General features: G+C 44.6%; 1 protein-coding gene across 2 annotated transcripts in view; it reads left to right on the forward strand.

The window, feature by feature from the left end:
• prkg1.S (protein kinase cGMP-dependent 1 S homeolog) overlaps window positions 1-18,059 on the forward strand; it is a 415,118-nt gene that overhangs the window by 52,533 nt on the left and 344,526 nt on the right. Inside the window, exon 1 of one of the 2 annotated variants that reach the window (XM_018227315.2) lies at window positions 6,089-7,277. The exons of the other annotated variant lie outside the window; for it this stretch is intronic. Coding sequence (XP_018082804.1) covers window positions 6,970-7,277 — 308 coding nt within the window. The 5' untranslated portion in view covers window positions 6,089-6,969. Of the gene's footprint in view, window positions 1-6,088; window positions 7,278-18,059 lie in introns of those variants that run through there. 2 annotated transcript variants of the gene reach the window in all.

Raw genomic sequence — 18,059 nt, forward strand, 5'->3', positions numbered from 1 at the left:
CACGAGGAAACTTCGGAAAATGAAGGGATCCGAGTGCCATCCTGCCGGCTTGAATCTAGATTCTACCTGGCGGGAAGGCAGTTTGGGGAGATTAGTCGCCCGAGGAAGAGGCGATTTGTCGCCCGAATCTTCATGCGTGTCTCTGCCCTTAAAGTTCCTCCTCATAGAGCGGTCTTCTTCGTTCTTCTGCGGTGACGGCTTCTTCGTTTTTTGCCGTCTGCAGAATGGCCCACTGAGAACCAGAAATTCCCTGGACCCGATACAACTCCCCCCATGCCCCGCTGATGGCGGCCCGAAACAGACGTTACAAAGTTCAGAATCCCAAGGGGAAAACGTTTCAGTGTATCCATTAGATAACGGTCACACTTATATTGGTAGATTCTGTTTTCTGCCACTAGGTGGAGCTTGCCATGAAAACTGTAATACTTCCAATATCCTTGACAAATGGCATTGCTGCAAAGATACAGCTGCGCTCTCAGTCCCCTCCGGATCACACATTTACCCAGTTTACCAATTTAACCTTCTACTTAGGTGAGCGCCTCAGTTCTAAAGCCCACGATGGGCAGTTGCGTTTCGGAACAGTTTCGCCCACCTTAGGCAACATCTTTACCCAGAATCCTTTGCTAGTTTCCAATCAACTGCGTGTGCAACATTGCAATAAAGGATCTGAACCTCGAATGTGCTGGAAGCTGCTTTGTGTGTAAATATATATATATATATATAAATAAAATGTGTGTTAATATCACACCAGGAAACGTCGCTTTCCCCTTTAAACCGTTTTATTCCTGAATTTCCCTTTAGCTTCTACAAGATCTAAATATTTGAGCAAGTGTTTAAACAGGAGAGACTGCGATGGACGATATCCGGGGTCTCACTCGCCTCACATTTTCCTGGAACGCTCAATCCCTTTGGAGCAAAGAGAATTCAGGAAACGGGACCTGCAGCAACGCTCTGATAGGGGTTTATATGGACTTGGAGGAGTCGGATTTTATTCAGTGAGGGGTAAACATAATATTACTGAATATTTGCATAAAAGCTCAGGCCTGTCTCTGCATCACAGGAGCCCCCTATTGGTGATGGGACGTATTTATTATATATGACATGGTCAGTCGCAAGGAGTTTGGCTCTCACTGTGATACTGGGAGTTGCAGCTGGAGGGTCCCCACTGGACTCATTACATTTATTTCTTAGATGGGGCCCCAGGTTCCCAGCAATGCCCAGGGGCCCCTCACCTGTTATTAAGACTATGGGGTTATGGTGGGATTTCCTTTTTTGTCCATAGTGAGAGTTTGTAGCAGAACTTGGCAAGTCCTGGCCCTGTGATTCATCAGACTGGAAGAGATGAGTTTATTATAAACACAAACCCTCCTCCCAGAATGCTTTAGCAATGTGAGCCTATTGTTTATTTCTGTGGCCAATGGAGTGTAGGAGCGGCAGGGAGCCAATGTTGCTTGTGGGGCTCATTTACTGCCCCAATTTAACCATGTTTTTCCCGCAATCCCAGAATGCTGCACTTTTGCATCACTGCCCTCCAGTTTAGTTCAGGCTTAATGCACAGGTGTATTGTAATTCATTGTTGGAGGTGCTGCCATCAAGGGGATACAGGGGGAACTGCAGTCACATGGCAAAGTGTCATTCATTGTTGAAAGGAGGGGCAGGGCTTGTGGGGAGTGGGTGTGGCTTGAAAGTGGATGGAGCTTTTACACCAGGGTTGCCAGTTTTCCAGCCAAATTGGGCTACTAATTTAAAGCCCAGGCCAGTTTTGAACTTACAAACTAGCCAAGGTATGGATTTGGGCTACTTTTTGGGCCGTTGGCTGGTTTGTACTTTGGAAACCAGCCAAAGTTTTTTTCTTGCCTTAAAGTGAAACTGTCATGGGAAAAAACATTTTCTCAAAATAAATCAGTTAATAGTGCTGCTCCAGCAGAATTCTGCACTAAAATCCATTTCTCAAAAGAGCAAACAGATTTTTTTATATTCAATTTTGAAATCTGACATGGGGCTAGACATATTGTCAATTTCCCAGCTGCCCCTGGTCATGTGACTTGTGCCAGCACTTTAGGATGGAACTGCTTTCTGGCAGGCTGCTGTTTTTCCTTCTCAATGTAACTGAATGTGTCTCAGTGGGACATGGGTTTTTACTATTGAGTGTTGTTCTTAGATCTACCAGGCAGCTGTTATCTTGTGTTAGGGAGCTGCTATCTGGTTACCTTCCCATTGTTCTGTTGTTGTTGCTGTTGCTGCTGGGGGGGGGGAAGGGAGGGGGGTGATATCACTCCAACTTCAGTACAGCAGTAAAGAGTGATTGAAGTTTATCAGAGCACAAGTCACATGACTTGGGGCAGCTGGGAAATTGACAAAATGTCTAGCCCCATGTCAGATTTCAAAATTGAATATAAAAAAATCTCTTTGCTCTTTTGAGAAATGGATTTCAGTGCAGAATTCTGCTGAAGCCGCACTATTAACTGATTCATTTTGAAAACATTTTTTTTTCTCATGACAGTATCCCTTTAATGCGCCAAACCTGCGTCTCCCAATGCATGTTGGGTAATGTAGTTTTTGTTTAACAATTTGCCGACTGCCAAGTTTAATGTAAGACTTCAATACCCAGCATGCAATGGGACTGACTTGTGTAGAAGTCGGCAGTTACCAGATTTGGGGTTTTGTACCCCCAGTCTCCCGTCACTCTTAAGCCTTCTCACAGTCTCCGGTCACTTTCCTCAATTTTAGACAATTTTGGGGCAAAAATCTGCTGGCCAGCAAAATGTCTAGAGGTTTAACAAATATTTATTGAAATTGTGTAAGAATTACGGGGCCCTTCTACCTCTGTCCCATTTTGCTTCATGGAAAAATTTGCAAAAGAGTAAAAATGAGACTTCTTTTTCACTGCACATATTGTGCTATTTTTTGGCTACTTTTGAAGTGCCTCTTGGCTAGTTTTGGGCAGTTTGTTTAAGCTGACTTTGGGTGTTTTTGAAAATTAGACCTGGCAATCCTGTTTCACATAATTGGGGAATGGGGGGGGGGGGGCACAGATCTAGGGCCTGTCTGTATGTACGAGGAGCTTTTTTTAAATTGGGGCTGCCATTTTACTTGCTGGCAGAGCCCAAAGGACCCAGTTGACCTGTGGGCTAAGGGCAAAGGCACACGGGGACATTAGTGATCCGCAGTAAACATGCACTACAGTGGGCAATAAATCGCCCGAAAATACCAACAATAATATAAATTTTCAGTGGGAAACATTGCTGCTGCTCCATCTTATCATTATGTCTTGTGTGTGTATTAGAGAGAGAATAATATATAAAAGGATTTTGCCGGATGCATTATATCCCCTGTCCCTATGGGAATATTTAGGGATGATGTATATTTAGTGCAGGGATGCCCTCCAGCTGTTGCACTGCAACTCCCGGGGTCACGAGAGCTCTATGTTACTAACAGCTGGGGGTGTGCAGACCTGAGCCAGGAAACTGGATTTAAAGGGGCAGTAAAATTCCCTCCAATAGGCTGGTACAAGGCATTGTGTGACTGCCAACGTGGGTGATATTTACATGATTAAGGCCTGAGAGCTCAGCATAGCCCATGTGTCTTGCACCCAACAGCTGGTAGAGGAGCTGGAGGTATTGCATGTTGCCCATAAATCTAATTAATCTGCCTACATTTTCCTGGGCTTTAAGTGCCCTTTAAGATGGGGGTGAAAGCAGAACTGGATGCAGGAATGTGCCACTTGTACCTGGTGCTGGGAGTTGCAGTCCAACAACATCAGGAAAGCAGCAGGTTTCTCATCTCTGCAAAAGATTATTATTATCCCTCTGTTATTCCATTAGTGCCCCTCTGTGGGGCCTGCCGGTGCCCTGGAATAACTGGGTGTTTCATCCTGGCAGGAGACGGGTTAATACAATTAGCACATCAAACGTCATCCTCCCGGCATAGGGTTAACCCAGCGTGTGCCACTGGCATTGCAGCCCCCCTGCTATTTACTACAACTGCTTCAGTAATGGGAGGTTAACCATGTCAGTGCCAAACTGACAACCTTTCCCCTGCCCCCTGGAGTGTTAATGAGTGTGTAAACACATGGTGAGATCTTGCATAGTGTGTCTGTGTGTGTATGAGTGTGTGTATGATTATGTGTGTATTTGTGCAGGGGAGGTGTGCGAGTCAATGGCAGTCACATATGCAGCTGCACTACAAATCCCAGCATTCCCCACAAACCAGCACATAATCCTAATATACCAGACTTTGCATATTTAGCCTGCAGATGGAGAGAACTTGGGTAGCCCAGATTCATTTCTCTGGCCTAGTTTAGGCACTTTTCTTATATTCCCTGTGGTCAACCCAACAGCCACATTTTAATGCAGTTAATTGGATTAAGAACCAGTCATTTGCTGGAACAGAATTGGGTGGATCTAAATGCTTATTTACACCAGGGCCCACATCCAAAGCCCAGGACGATTCTCAACCAATGGGATTTACTGCTAATTCCAAACAAACAATTTCTGGTGCAGACTCAATAGTGATCAGGAACACATTCATTTTATTTGTATATCGATGGGGACTGCAGAATAGGTAAAAAAAAAACTAAAAATATAGTGTATATATATATATATATATATATATATATATATATATATATACTATATTTTTAGTTGTTTAATTGCCTTTTAATTCGATTAATTCCTTTTTTTTTTATATATATATATATATATATATATATATATATATAATGTTCTTTCCCAAAGGACCCACAGCCCCACTTAGCAAGTTAAATCCAACAAGAAAATAAAAAAGTTCACTCACAGTACTTTGGAGATTCCCTGTGCTTTCTCTTTGAAGCAGGTGCAGCTCACTCCCCAATCACTAAGACACAAGGCTGCAGGCTGAGTTATACAGGGAACTCTGAGTATCACTCATGTATTATAAGGGATAATGTACCCCCTACTGTAAATGATAAGGATATTAGAAGTCACTGAGGGGTTGTTCTGTGACCATATAAAGGCACAAGGCTGCAGGCTGAGTTATACAGGGAACTCTGAGTATCACTCATGTATTATAAGGGATAATGTACCCCCTACTGTAAATGATAAGGATATTAGAAGTCACTGAGGGGTTGTTCTGTGACCATATAAAGGCACAAGGCTGCAGGCTGAGTTATACAGGGAACTCTGAGTATCACTCATGTATTATAAGGGATAATGTACCCCCTACTGTAAATGATAAGGATATTAGAAGTCACTGAGAGGTTGTTCTGTGACCATATAAAGGCACAAGGCTGCAGGCTGAGTTATACAGGGAACTCTGAGTATCACTCATGTATTATAAGGGATAATGTACCCCCTACTGTAAATGATAAGGATATCAGAAGTCACTGAGGGGTTCTGTGACCATATAAAGGCACAAGGCTGCAGGCTGAGTTATACAGGGAGCTCTGAGTATCACTCATGTATTATAAGAGATAATGTACCCCCTACTGTAAATGATAAGGATATTAGAAGTCACTGAGGGGTTGTTCTGTGACCATATAAAGGAACAAGGCTGCAGGATGAGTTATTACTCATGTATTATAAGGGTTAATGTACCCACTACTGTAAGTTATGCGGATATCAGCAAGGACTCACTGAACCATGGAAGAGCACCACGCTGCTGGCTGAGTAACTTAATAATATCATTATAGTTTAAAACAGCAGGTGCATTTTTTATTTTTATGCACAATAGTCAGTGAGTCACAGACACATTATAAACACGCTGAACCGCAAGACTATACAGGAGCTACTCCAAAACTCTCTCTGATTAATGTCCCCCCCCCCCCTGTTCTTTTTAGGAAGGTCGCCCCCCACTTTCTTCCCTTAAAAATTACCACTAGTCCTGTTTCCTTCCTGCCACTGACCTATGTAACCTGTAAGATTCTGGGCAATTATACTAGTTTATATTTGTGGGTTTTTGATACTACTACTAATAATGAATCTTTTTCTCATTTGCCTCCTGCCTTGCTGCTGCTAATTGTCTGCTCGCTGTCTTACTACCACTGTTAATAATAAGTCAGTTGTGAGCAGCAGAGGAAAGCAGAGATAAGGCAGGCAGAGCAAGTGACTGCCATGGATAACAGGGTGCCTAGGTAACAACAGCAGCAGTCTAGGAAAGGGTTGATCAGAGGCAGCTAGGGGGTTAAGAGGACCCCAGCAGAGACGATGAACAGACAGTCAGAAGAGCTGCAGAGGATCAGCTCTAGTGCTCAGAGCGCAAGGAGGACCTGCTCCTGCAGACGCCCCTCTCTGCCCATGTTTATGTGTCTCTCCTGCTCCCCCTGTGTTTCTCTTCCCTTTGCTTCCCCTTGCAATCCTGCAGCCAAGGCTCCTCTCAAAGAGGGGAGGGGATTCTTTTTTTTGCCTTTTGCAGAGACCATGCATGCTAATGTTCTTCGCTTCTGATTGCTGCTGCTTCTGCCTCTGTCACACATTGTAGCAGAGACACGCTGAGCTTTGGTGGACCTTCAGGAGAAGACTTGTGTGTCTGCAAAGGGAGCAGAAGACTTCCAGGAACCTGTGGATTAGTTACAAGTGGGCTGCAACGCAAACAAGGTCTTGGGCTTTTATTTTTTTTGCACTGGGAGCAATTTCTCTTCTGGATCTGGATGGTGAAAGGGAAAGCAGGAGCAAAAAGTCCACCTCTGTAGAGATGTCATGGCTTAATGAGACCCTCTGTCCTGGATCTTTAATTTGGGAGAACCCTAAAAGTTATCCGGGGTTGGGGAGCAACAACTAAAAGTGGGAGGCAAAGTTGGATCTCATCAGCAGCCTCCGTTGGTTGAAGCATAGAACCTTGTCCAAGACCAGAGAAGTTGGACCTTCCCCCGAGCAGAGGAGCGTTTTGGTGGTGAGTAAGAGGTTGTTGTGGTTCCTCTGGGTTGGGGGCTTTGAAGTGGCCGAGAAGACGACGAAAGGAGAAGGAAAGGCAGCCGTGGCCCCTGCCGGGAACATGGGCACTTTGAGGGACTTGCAGTACGCTCTGCAGGAGAAGATCGAGGAGCTCAGGCAGAGGGATGCACTCATAGATGAACTCGAGCTGGAGTTGGATCAGAAGGATGAGCTGATCCAGAGGCTCCAGAACGAACTGGATAAGTACCGATCTGTCATCAAACCGGCCACCCAGCAGGTTCACAAACAGAACCCCACCACTTTGGGGGAGCAGAGGACCAAGAGGCAGGCTATCTCTGCAGAGCCAACTGCCATTGACATCCAAGAATTGAGTCATGTCACTCTTCCCTTCTACCCCAAGAGCCCACAGTAAGCTGCAGCCTTGTGTCATTGTCCTATCCCTGTCTTTTTTTAACTCAATCTGTTGTTTTTATTTTTTCTATTTTGTCTTTGTCCATCCACTTGTGTATTTTATATACAGACAGTCTCCTCCTGTACCTTCTGCTTTCCATTCTGTCCTCATCTTCTGAAATAATGTGTAACTAACACCCCTGTCTGCATCCATCTGTCTTGTGCCATGTCCAGGTATGTAAATATATATACATATAAATATACAGTGTATGTGGGCCGTTCTCTTGATTTATTGTCATTGCTGAAGTTAAAGAGGGTCATGTTTATGTCTTGGGGTCAACGTAACTCTATATTGTGTATATAAATGTACAGTGTATGGGTTAAGGCATGGGGGGATCTGCATATCTGTGAAGTGGTTGGGGCAGTGAGCAGCTATATTGGTCCCTTAAAATAACACATCAATCTATTTGCACCCCATGTTATTCTTTAACTCCTTAGGGCTACTATCAGCCGTGCACAGAGATGTTCAGCCACCAGTAGGGTAATGTCATAAAAGTCTCAAAGTTTCCATCAGGTCTAGTAACCCATAGTGATCAGTCAGCGAGAAGCATTTATTGGTCACCCATTTAATAAAACAATAGCTAAATGGTTGCTATGAGTTACTAGACCTGGTGCAAACATGACATCACCCCTGTTTGGTGGAACTTACCACGTAACTTGTGATTGGCTCTGCTGAAGCTGTTGAATGACTTCATTGCAAAGCACCATTGGGTTTAAGGTAGGGGCCCGTGCCTGGAGCATCGCTTTGTTGGGTATTTTCAACACGTGCATTAGGGATTGGATGGTCATCCGGCAGCTTTGCAGCTCCACAACACTGGGTACTGGAGAGGGTTCTGGGAGTTGTAGTTTTACACTGTCGCAGGATTCACCTCTCTTATTGGTCATCCCCCCTCCCGTAATAGGGCTCCTTTATCCAGAATTTAATTAATAATTCCCAGCACCCCACCTGCTCCCAGGGAAACTGGAAATTGTCTTTTTGTGCCCCCCTGGTTGCAGAACTTCAGATCCCTGTGGTCTTGATGGGAATATAGCAGACCTTGTCATGCAGCTCTCTGAGTAAAGCCATGCAGTACATCGGTCTCACGCTGGGAACACTGATCCGGTGGTGCTGCCTCCCGCTGGGAGTGTTTATGACAAAGGCATTCAGGGCTATTTTCCTTGTGCTTTAACATACACAGCTCCCCGGGCAGCCGGCACTTGTGTCTGTAGTTTATTTACCCACCATGCTTTTTATTCAAATCAGGTACTTGGGAAACTGAGTCCCTTCAGCAAAAGCTTGGGGTGTCATAGCATTGTTCTTACCCCTGTCTGCTCAATAATGTAGGACAAGTATAGGAGCCTGGAGATGCTGGGAGCTCCCTTGGTCAGCCTGACTCGGTGGTGGGCTAAATACACTCTTTTTCATTGTGAAATTATTAGATATGTAAACTGCTATGTGGTTGCTATAGACGCTGCACTCGGCAACCGAGCAGTCTGAGTAAACCAGACCAAATCAGACATGGATCTGTAATTCTGGCAACCAAACACCCCAATATCTTTTTTTGTTTGTCCTTCTTTAGCTTATTCTGTCTACATAAATATTGGGCTTTAGGGCAGAGACACACATGGAGATTTGGGGAGATTAGTCGACCGGTGACAAATCGGGTCTTTTTTCGGGCGATTAATCTCCCCAAACTGCCTTGGAACTGAACTCGGAGCACTTGTTTTCCGAAGTTGCCTTACGAGGAAACTTCGGGCGACTTCGGAAAACAAAGTGCTCCAAATGGCATCCGGCTTGCGATTTAGGTTCTAGGCAGTTCGGGGAGATTAGTCGCCCGAAGAAGAGGTGATTTGTTGCCGGGCGACTATATCTCCCCCATACTCCACGTGTGTCTCTGTCCTTAAAGTTTCCCTTTAATCTTTCTGAGAATACTATATCTCTGGCATTCACACAAAGGGACGGAAACCTGAAAATCAGAGCAGTAAACTGAACAGGAGGGAATAGCACCAGTTGCCCCAAGAGCGTACAATCTACACACAAGAAGGAAAACTTGTAGACATAACATTATTAGGTAAATGCTCTGGGCGACAAATGTGAATCATTTTTTCACCACTGACAAATCTAGATTATATGGAACTATAGGTTTTAACCCTTTAAACTCTTTGAGCCACAAGGCTAAAAATGAAGCCGTTTGGGCAGAAGAATGTGCTCTCTGGGGGCTCAGCATGAAGGTCATTTAGGGTGAGAGAGACTTGCAAGCCCAGCATAGGGGCAGATAAGATCTTTGTAAAAGGTGAGATTTGGGACTGGTTTCAGTGTAGAGGGAAGGGGGTTACCTGCATCAGCAACTGTCAGGCTCACACTGTCAGCTAAAAGGTGGATTCAACCACCAGTAGCCCCAAAGCCACAGCTTTCATTTTAATTGTTAATCGTATTGAAACCCATTTCATGTTGACCCAACTTGGCGCTACTTTTTGTACCAGGACTTGGTTTGCACTTTGGGGAATGAAGTGTTAAATGACAATCACTCTAATTCTTATATTATGTGACTTATTAGATACTCATTCTGCCTCTTTGTACCAACACTGATACTGTATGTGCTGCCCTGTACTCTGACTCTGGATATTCATCTGTTACTATAGAACTTCTTCCTCACTCCCATACAAGTCTACTGCACAATCAAGCCCAAATAGCTAAAGAGTAATATTGCATTATTTTCCCTGTCATATCACAGATCAATAAAGGTTCAACAGCATGTGCTTTCTGTTGGTGTCATAAAATAAAATACACCTACAGGAATACAGATAGCTAGAATCTCAGCTGCCATAAAGCAGGACAGGACTGCTGCTTACAATGGGGATCAGATAGGATCTGTGCAGCCACTGGGACAGAATGTTCTGTTATACAGATAGCTAGAATCTCAGCTGCCATAAAGCAGGGCAGGACTGCTGCTTACAATGGGGATCAGATAGGATCTGTGCAGCCACTGGGACACAATGTTCTGTTATACAGATAGCTAGAATCTCAGCTGCCATAAAGCAGGACAGCACTGCTGCTTTGTGAGACAAATGAAGGAGACATAAATGACGGACACAAATTGAATCTTGAAAGCACTTTGCCTGTTTGTAAGATTTCTGAGCATATTTGCTCTTCTCCAATCAGATTCTATATTTGTTTCTATGCTTGCTGCAGGGCTGCTTTGGAGGCAAATCTGCTAGTATAGAATAATCAGCTGGGGTGCAGTGAGGGTGCAGTGAGGGTGCAGCTAATGGGAGAGCACAGAAATGAATTCACTTGTGTATAGACATACAACCCGCCTGTGCTGACTGCAGTTTATATAATCACAGCGTGGGCTCGCTGAAAGCTTTCCCAGGAGAGGGTGATAAAATCCTCCGGAATTAAGCAGGAACAGCGGGGACAGTTTAGAAAATCCTGGGGGGGATTGCTGATGTCAATCACGAACAGAAATCTGTTCCCCCTCTACTACACCTTGTTCTCTGATACCATTACAGCCTATACGGCCAGTGCTGGCAGGAGCTGCTGGGAGTTGTAGGACGGCAGCAGATGGAAGGGCACAGGTTGATTCTGCGACTGGAGGAGGTCGGGGGGAAACATAATTGGGGGGATCTTAATTCCTGCTGTGAATAATTATCATGTGTTTTAGTAACACCTGGACGAATGCAGGTTGTCAGGGAGTTGCAGCTATTAATAGTGAAATACATTGGCCCCAGGAATAATACTACAGTCATGAACATGCCATTAATGATCATTCATTTGTATTGCCCTATTGCCCCAATAACAGACAACTGCCTAATACTCACTAGTATCTTATTATTCTATCAGCCCCCCACCCTGTCACTTTAATTCTTATATATGAGCCCCCCTTTCTATATCAGCCTATTGAGGGGTGACAGCGGCAAACAGCGCCCCCCTCTGTTGTTGATATTGGCTGATTTCGAGGTATAAGCATATTTTGGTCCATCTGCTCAGCAATGGCGGCAACGCACGGTTTCCTAGCAACAGGAGCCCAACGTTGGAAAGCTCCATCGAGGGGCCGCTCTGTTCTTCGCTACGTGATTTCTCCTCTTTCTCTGATTCTTGGTTGGACAGTTTGGTTCCACTTTTTGAGCTTGATGAATTCTGGGGTTGATTTTATTCTGCGGTGCCTTTAGACCCCCTAGGGATGGGCGTACTTTTTTCACCTTATTTTGCAGCGGAAATGACGCCTATAGACTTGAATGCAATTGTGCGGCAAAATTTTTTGGCGAAACGGGTCAAATTCAACCATCCCTCCCCTATGTCTTAGCCAGGTGCCCCAGGGATAATCCCTCTGTATTCAAGTTGCATTTGCCCAATATCTCTTACATTTACCCAGTTTCTTGCTTCCTCTATAGGAATCTTTATCAGTGCTTAGTTAATGTTTCCCAGCCAATAATGGGGCATAGAAAGACAACGAGACATTGATGTGGCCTTCACAGCACCCCCTTACTGATCCTATCAGAGCCCAAAATATTACTTTCAATTGATTTGGGCCAGTGTGGATCAACCCTGCACTGCTGGTCGCGACTACAACTACAGTGTAGCAGTAGTCAGTTCTCCTCCAGCCATGACTCCTTTTCCCACAATGCTTTCTGTGACCTGGGAAGAAAGAGGAGCATTCAAGGCGTTGCGGGTATCCAAGCCTTGCCTGACTACTGCTACATGTTTTAGCAGTACACATAGTCAGGACCAGCAGTGCATGGATAGGGTTGCCATCTTTTCTGGAAAAAAAATACCGGTCTTCCTATATATTTATCTTTTATTCTCTATTAATAACATTGGGGTCAGCCATCATTTTTAGTAAAATACCGGCCAGGTGGCAACAAGAGGCAAATACTGCATAGAATTAGACTTAAAGTGTTTTAAAGAGACACTGACATCAGAAAATAACCTTTTTTTTTAACTATCATAACATTGTCTTTGAATGCTATTTATCATTTTTTTTTACTATTTACTAATCTCCCCGAACTGCCTCCTGCTGGCTAGAATCGAAATCGCCACGGGATGGCACTCGGAGAGCTTCATTTTCCGAAGTCGCCCAAAGTATCCCAATGAGGCAACATTGGGCGACTTCGGAAAACGAAGCGCACTAATTGCCATCCCGCCGGCGATTTACATTCTAGCTGGCAGTTTGGGGAGATTAGTTGCCCCCAAAGAAGTGGAAATTTGTCGCTGGGCGACTAATCTCTCCGAATCTTCGCGTGTGTCTCTGCCGTTAGGAAATTCAAATAACAATTACTTACAAAAGCAGAACTATCAGCGAAAAAACCATCAACATGACCTATAGGTAACTTTAAATTTAGACATTTTTTAGTGTCGGTATCACTTTAACAAAGTAAGTGCACTTTCTGTTCCGCCCTGTGAATAAAAGTTTTCGTCTTGCAATGAAGTGAGATCAGTTTGTACTTTCGGAAGCCACAGCCGAGACCCACATTGTTCCTGCGTGAGAGAATCCCCTGCAGCCCCGGAGATATTTCTTTAGTAGTAATTCCTTTTCAGAGACAGAGGAACATGCGACTCGGAACCAGCTGGGCTTCATTCAATGTTTGACGAGGAATCATTAGTCTTATAGGGCGGCCGAATCTCTGGGCCATAAGATCAGCATAGAACATACAGCATTTTAACCATATTCTTTTTTTGGATCTAGTCACCCCAAGGGGAACAGTGTATAGAGTCATCTATTAAGGAGCTTTAAGCAGCGAGCAGGAGTTAGTCTATTGTACCTACTACTGACCCAACTCATGTCTCTCCTCACGTCTCCTCTGCCCCTCACTGTGTCTTCTCAGCGCCCTTCAAATGATTTTGGCTCGGGAGGAATCAGACAGTTCTCATATTATTATTAACTGTGAGACTGTCTTTAGCTGAGGTGACAACCTGGAACTGCTTTACAAAGTCACATTATTTATATAAAGTTGAATTGTTCAGCCTTTTGCTTCAGTAGTATCTGTACCACATTGCTCTGCTGTCACCATCTCTCCCTACTATACCTGCTATCCCACAGTCACACTCCCTTCCCAGAGACTATTATCCACTGTTACTATAGGCACCATCTCTCCCTACTATACCTGCTATCCCACAGTCACACTCCCTTCCCAGAGACTATTATCCCACTGTTACTATAGGCACCATCTCTCCCTACTATAACCTGCTATCCCACAGTCACACTCCCTTTCCCAGAGACTATTATCCACTGTTACTATAGGCACCATCTCTCCTACTATTACCTGCTATCCCACAGTCACACTCCCTTCCCAGAGACTATTATCCACTGTTACTATAGGCACCATCTCTTCCCTACTATACCTGCTATCCCACAGTCACACTCCCTTCCCAGAGACTATTATCCACTGTTACTATAGGCACCATCTCTCCCTACAATACCTGCTATCCCACAGTCACACTCCCTTCCCAGAGAGTATTATCCACTGTTACTATAGGCACCATCTCTCCCTACTATACCTGCTATCCCACAGTCACACTCCTTCCCAGAAGACTATTATCCCACTGTTACTATAGGGGACACCATCTCTCCCTACTATACCTGCTATCCCACAGTCACACTCCCTTCCCAGAGACCATTATCCACTGTTACTATAGGCACCATCTCTCCTACTATACCTGTTATCCCACAGTCACACTCCCTTCCCAGAGACTATTATCCCACTGTTACTATAGACACCATCTCTCCCTACTATACCTGCTATCCCACAGTCAACACTCCCCTTCCCAGAGACTATTATCCACTGTTACTATAGGCACCATCTCTCCCTACTATACCTGCTATCCCACAGTCACACTCCCTTCCCATAGACTATTATCCACTGTTACTATAGGCACCATCTCTCCCTACTATACCTGCTATCCCACAGTCACACTCCCTTCCCAGAGACTATTATCCACTGTTACTATAGACACATCTCTCCCTACTATACCTGCTATCCCACAGTCACACTCCCTTCCCAGAGACTATTATCCCACTGTTACTATAGACACCATCTCTCCCTACTATACTGCTATCCCACAGTCACACTCCCTTCCCATAGACTATTATCCACTGTTACTATAGGCACCATCTCTCCCTACTATACCTGCTATCCCACAGTCACACTCCCTTCCCAGAGACTATTATCCACTGTTACTATAGACACATCTCTCCCTACTATACCTGCTATCCCACAGTCACACTCCCTTCCCAGAGACTATTATCCCACTGTTACTATAGACACCATCTCTCCCTACTATACCTGCTATCCACAGTCACACTCCCTTCCCAGAGACTATTATCCCACTGTTACTAAGCACCATCTCTCCTACTATACCTGCTATCTCCACAGTCACATCCCTTCCCAGAGACTATTATCCACTGTTACTATAGGCACCATCTCTCCCTACTATACCTGCTATCCCACAGTCACACTCCCTTCCCAGAGACTATTATCCACTGTTACTATAGCACCCATCTCTCCCTACTATACCTGCTATCCCACAGTCACACTCCCTTCCCAGAGACTATTATCCACTGTTACTATAGACACCATCTCTCCCTACTATACCTGCTATCCCACAGTCACACTCCCTTCCCAGAGACTATTATCCCACTGTTACTATAGGCACCATCTCTCCCTACTATACCTGCTATCGCCACAGTCACACTCCCTTCCCAGAGACTATTATCCACTGTTACTATAGGCACCATCTCTCCCTACTATACCTGCTATCCCACAGTCACACTCCCTTCCCAGAGACTATTATCCACTTTACTATAGCACCATCTCTCCCTACTATACCTGCTATCCCACAGTCACACTCCCTTCCCAGAGACTATTATCCACTGTTTACTATAGCACCAATCTCTCCCTACTATACCTGCTATCCACAGTCACACTCCCTTCCCAGAGACTATTATCCCACTGTTACTATAGGCACCATCTCTCCCTACTATACCTTGCTATCCCACAGTCACGACTCCCTTCCCAGAGACTATTATCCACTGTTACTATAGACACCATCTCTCCCTACTATACCTGCTTTCCCACAGTCACACTCCCTTCCCAGAGACTATTATCCACTTTACTATAGACACCATCTCTCCCTACTATACCGCTATCCCACAGTCACACTCCTTCCCCAGAGACTATTATCCACTGTTACTATAGACACCATCTCTCCCTACTATACCTGCTATCCCACAGTCACACTCCCTTCCAGAGACTATTATCCACTGTTACTATAGGCACCATCTCTCCCTACTATACCTGCTATCCCACAGTCACACTCCCTTCCCAGAGACTATTATCCACTGTTACTATAGACACATCTCTCCCTACTATACCTGCTATCCCACAGTCACAATCCCTTCCCAGAGACTATTATCCACTGTTACTATAGACACATCTCTCCCTACTATACCTGCTATCCCACAGTCACACTCCCTTCCCAGAGACTATTATCCACTGTTACTATAGACAACATCTCTCCTACTATACCTGCTATCCACAGTCACACTCCCTTCCCAGAGACTATTATCCACTGTACTATAGACACCATCTCTCCCTACTATACCTGCTATCCCACAGTCACACTCCCTTCCAGAGACTATTATCCACTGTTACTATAGCACATCTCTCCCCTACTATACCTGCTATCCCACAGTCACACTCCCTTCCCAGAGACTATTATCCACTGTTACTATAGACACCATCTCTCCCTACTATACCTGCTATCCCACAGTCACACTCCCTTCCCAGAGACTATTATCCACTGTTACTATAGACACCATCTCTCCCTACTATACCTGCTATCCCACAGTCACACTCCCTTCCCAGAGACTATTATCCACTGTTACTATAGACACCATCTCTCCCTACTATACCTGCTATCCCACAGTCACACTCCCTTCCCAGAGACTATTATCCACTGTACTATAGACACCATCTCTCCCCTACTATACCTGCTATCCCACAGTCACACTCCCTTCCAGAGACTATTATCACTGTTACTATAGACACCATCTCTCCCTACTATACCTGCTATCCCACAGTCACACTCCCTTCCCAGAGACTATTATCCACTGTTACTATCCATCTCTCCCTACTATACCTGCTATCCACAGTCACACTCCCTTCCCAGAGACTATATCCACTGTTACTATAGACACATCTCTCCCTACTATACCTGCTATCCCACAGTCACACTCCCTTCCAGAGACTATTATCCACTGTTACTATAGACACCATCTCTCCCTACTATACCTGCTATCCCACAGTCACACTCCCTTCCCAGAGACTATTATCCACTGTTACTATAGACACCATCTCTCCCTACTATACCTGCTATCCCACAGTCACACTCCCTTCCCAGAGACTATTATCCACTGTTACTATAGACACCATCTCTCCCTACTATACTATGTGGACCTTGTAACCATCTCCAGTTAGCCTCTATCATGCTCTGTTGTACATTTCTGTTGTGACTGTAACACAATGTTCTTCCCAGGCTGTGGAACTCACTAGGATCAGGCCGTGTGTTAAGTCTCTTGGGAGTTAAAGATCTTTTTCTATAGTAATATTTTGCCCATTTAAGGAGAATGAATGGAGTGCAGCGCTGGGGAGGGGAGGCCGTGGCAAATTTGCAAGAGTCAGTGAAAAGAACATGATCGTCTCGCCCATCTCTTCCCCAAACACATGACTGCGGGGACTGCAAACATTCGCCTGTCACTTCCAAACTTCTGTAATTAGCAACTCGGCCGCCAGTGTGGGAACCGACAGTGAGTGTGGGGGTGTGTGAGAATGGGAAAGGCAACGTTCTGAGTTTCATATCCAATTCCCAGTCTCTTATCTAAACCAAATGAAAATGATTTCCATGTTAGAAAAGAAGGACAGAGCTGGGCTCTTCCAATGGATCCTCTCTCCATGGCTCCAGCTCTCTGATACAGGCTTAGCCACCGCTAATTGTATCCAATAGACTCAATTTTAAATGAATCATTATTTCTTTAGGCCAAACCTGGCATCAATTTAATACTTCCTTTGTGCAATGAAATATGTAATATAATTGCAAATACTCTGGATAAGGATAAGCTCCCAAATATTACTGCACCCAGGCCAATTCTCTCCCCCCCCACCCCAAACTGTTTGGATTATGAAAATATCTTCTGCAAAGAATGGAAAATAGACGCAGTGACGAAGCCTGAGGGACATTGATTAAAAGAGGAAAGTAATCATCAAATTCACTGCTGGTAGATAAAATAGATTTTATTTCAAGGCAGGGTTTAGATTCCGTTCATTTGCCCCTGACTTAATGAGTAAAATATGAAGGTGTAGCTTATATTGATCATAGAACACACCGTCATCTTTATATGGGTAGGAGCTGCCATGTTGTAGTTTCCTCTCTCTGTAGAGGCTATGAGCAAACTTAGGGGCTGTTCCTGCTGAATTGTGCTTAGTACAGGGAATACCTATGCTGCCATAGTTTTATGGGATCTCTCTGTACAGACTATGAGCAAACTTAGGGGCTGTTCCTGCTGAATTGTGCTTAGTACAGGGAATAGCTATACTGCCATAGTTTTATGGGATCTCTCTGTACAGACTATGAGCAAACTTAGGGGACTGTTCCTGCTGAATTGTGCTTAGTACAGGGAATACCTATGCTGCCATAGTTTTATGGGATCTCTCTGTACAGACTATGAGCAAACTTAGGGGACTGTTCCTGCTGAATTGTGCTTA

This window comes from Xenopus laevis, chromosome 7S (genome assembly GCF_017654675.1).
Source record: "Xenopus laevis strain J_2021 chromosome 7S, Xenopus_laevis_v10.1, whole genome shotgun sequence".
Classification (NCBI taxonomy): Eukaryota; Metazoa; Chordata; class Amphibia; order Anura; family Pipidae; genus Xenopus; species Xenopus laevis.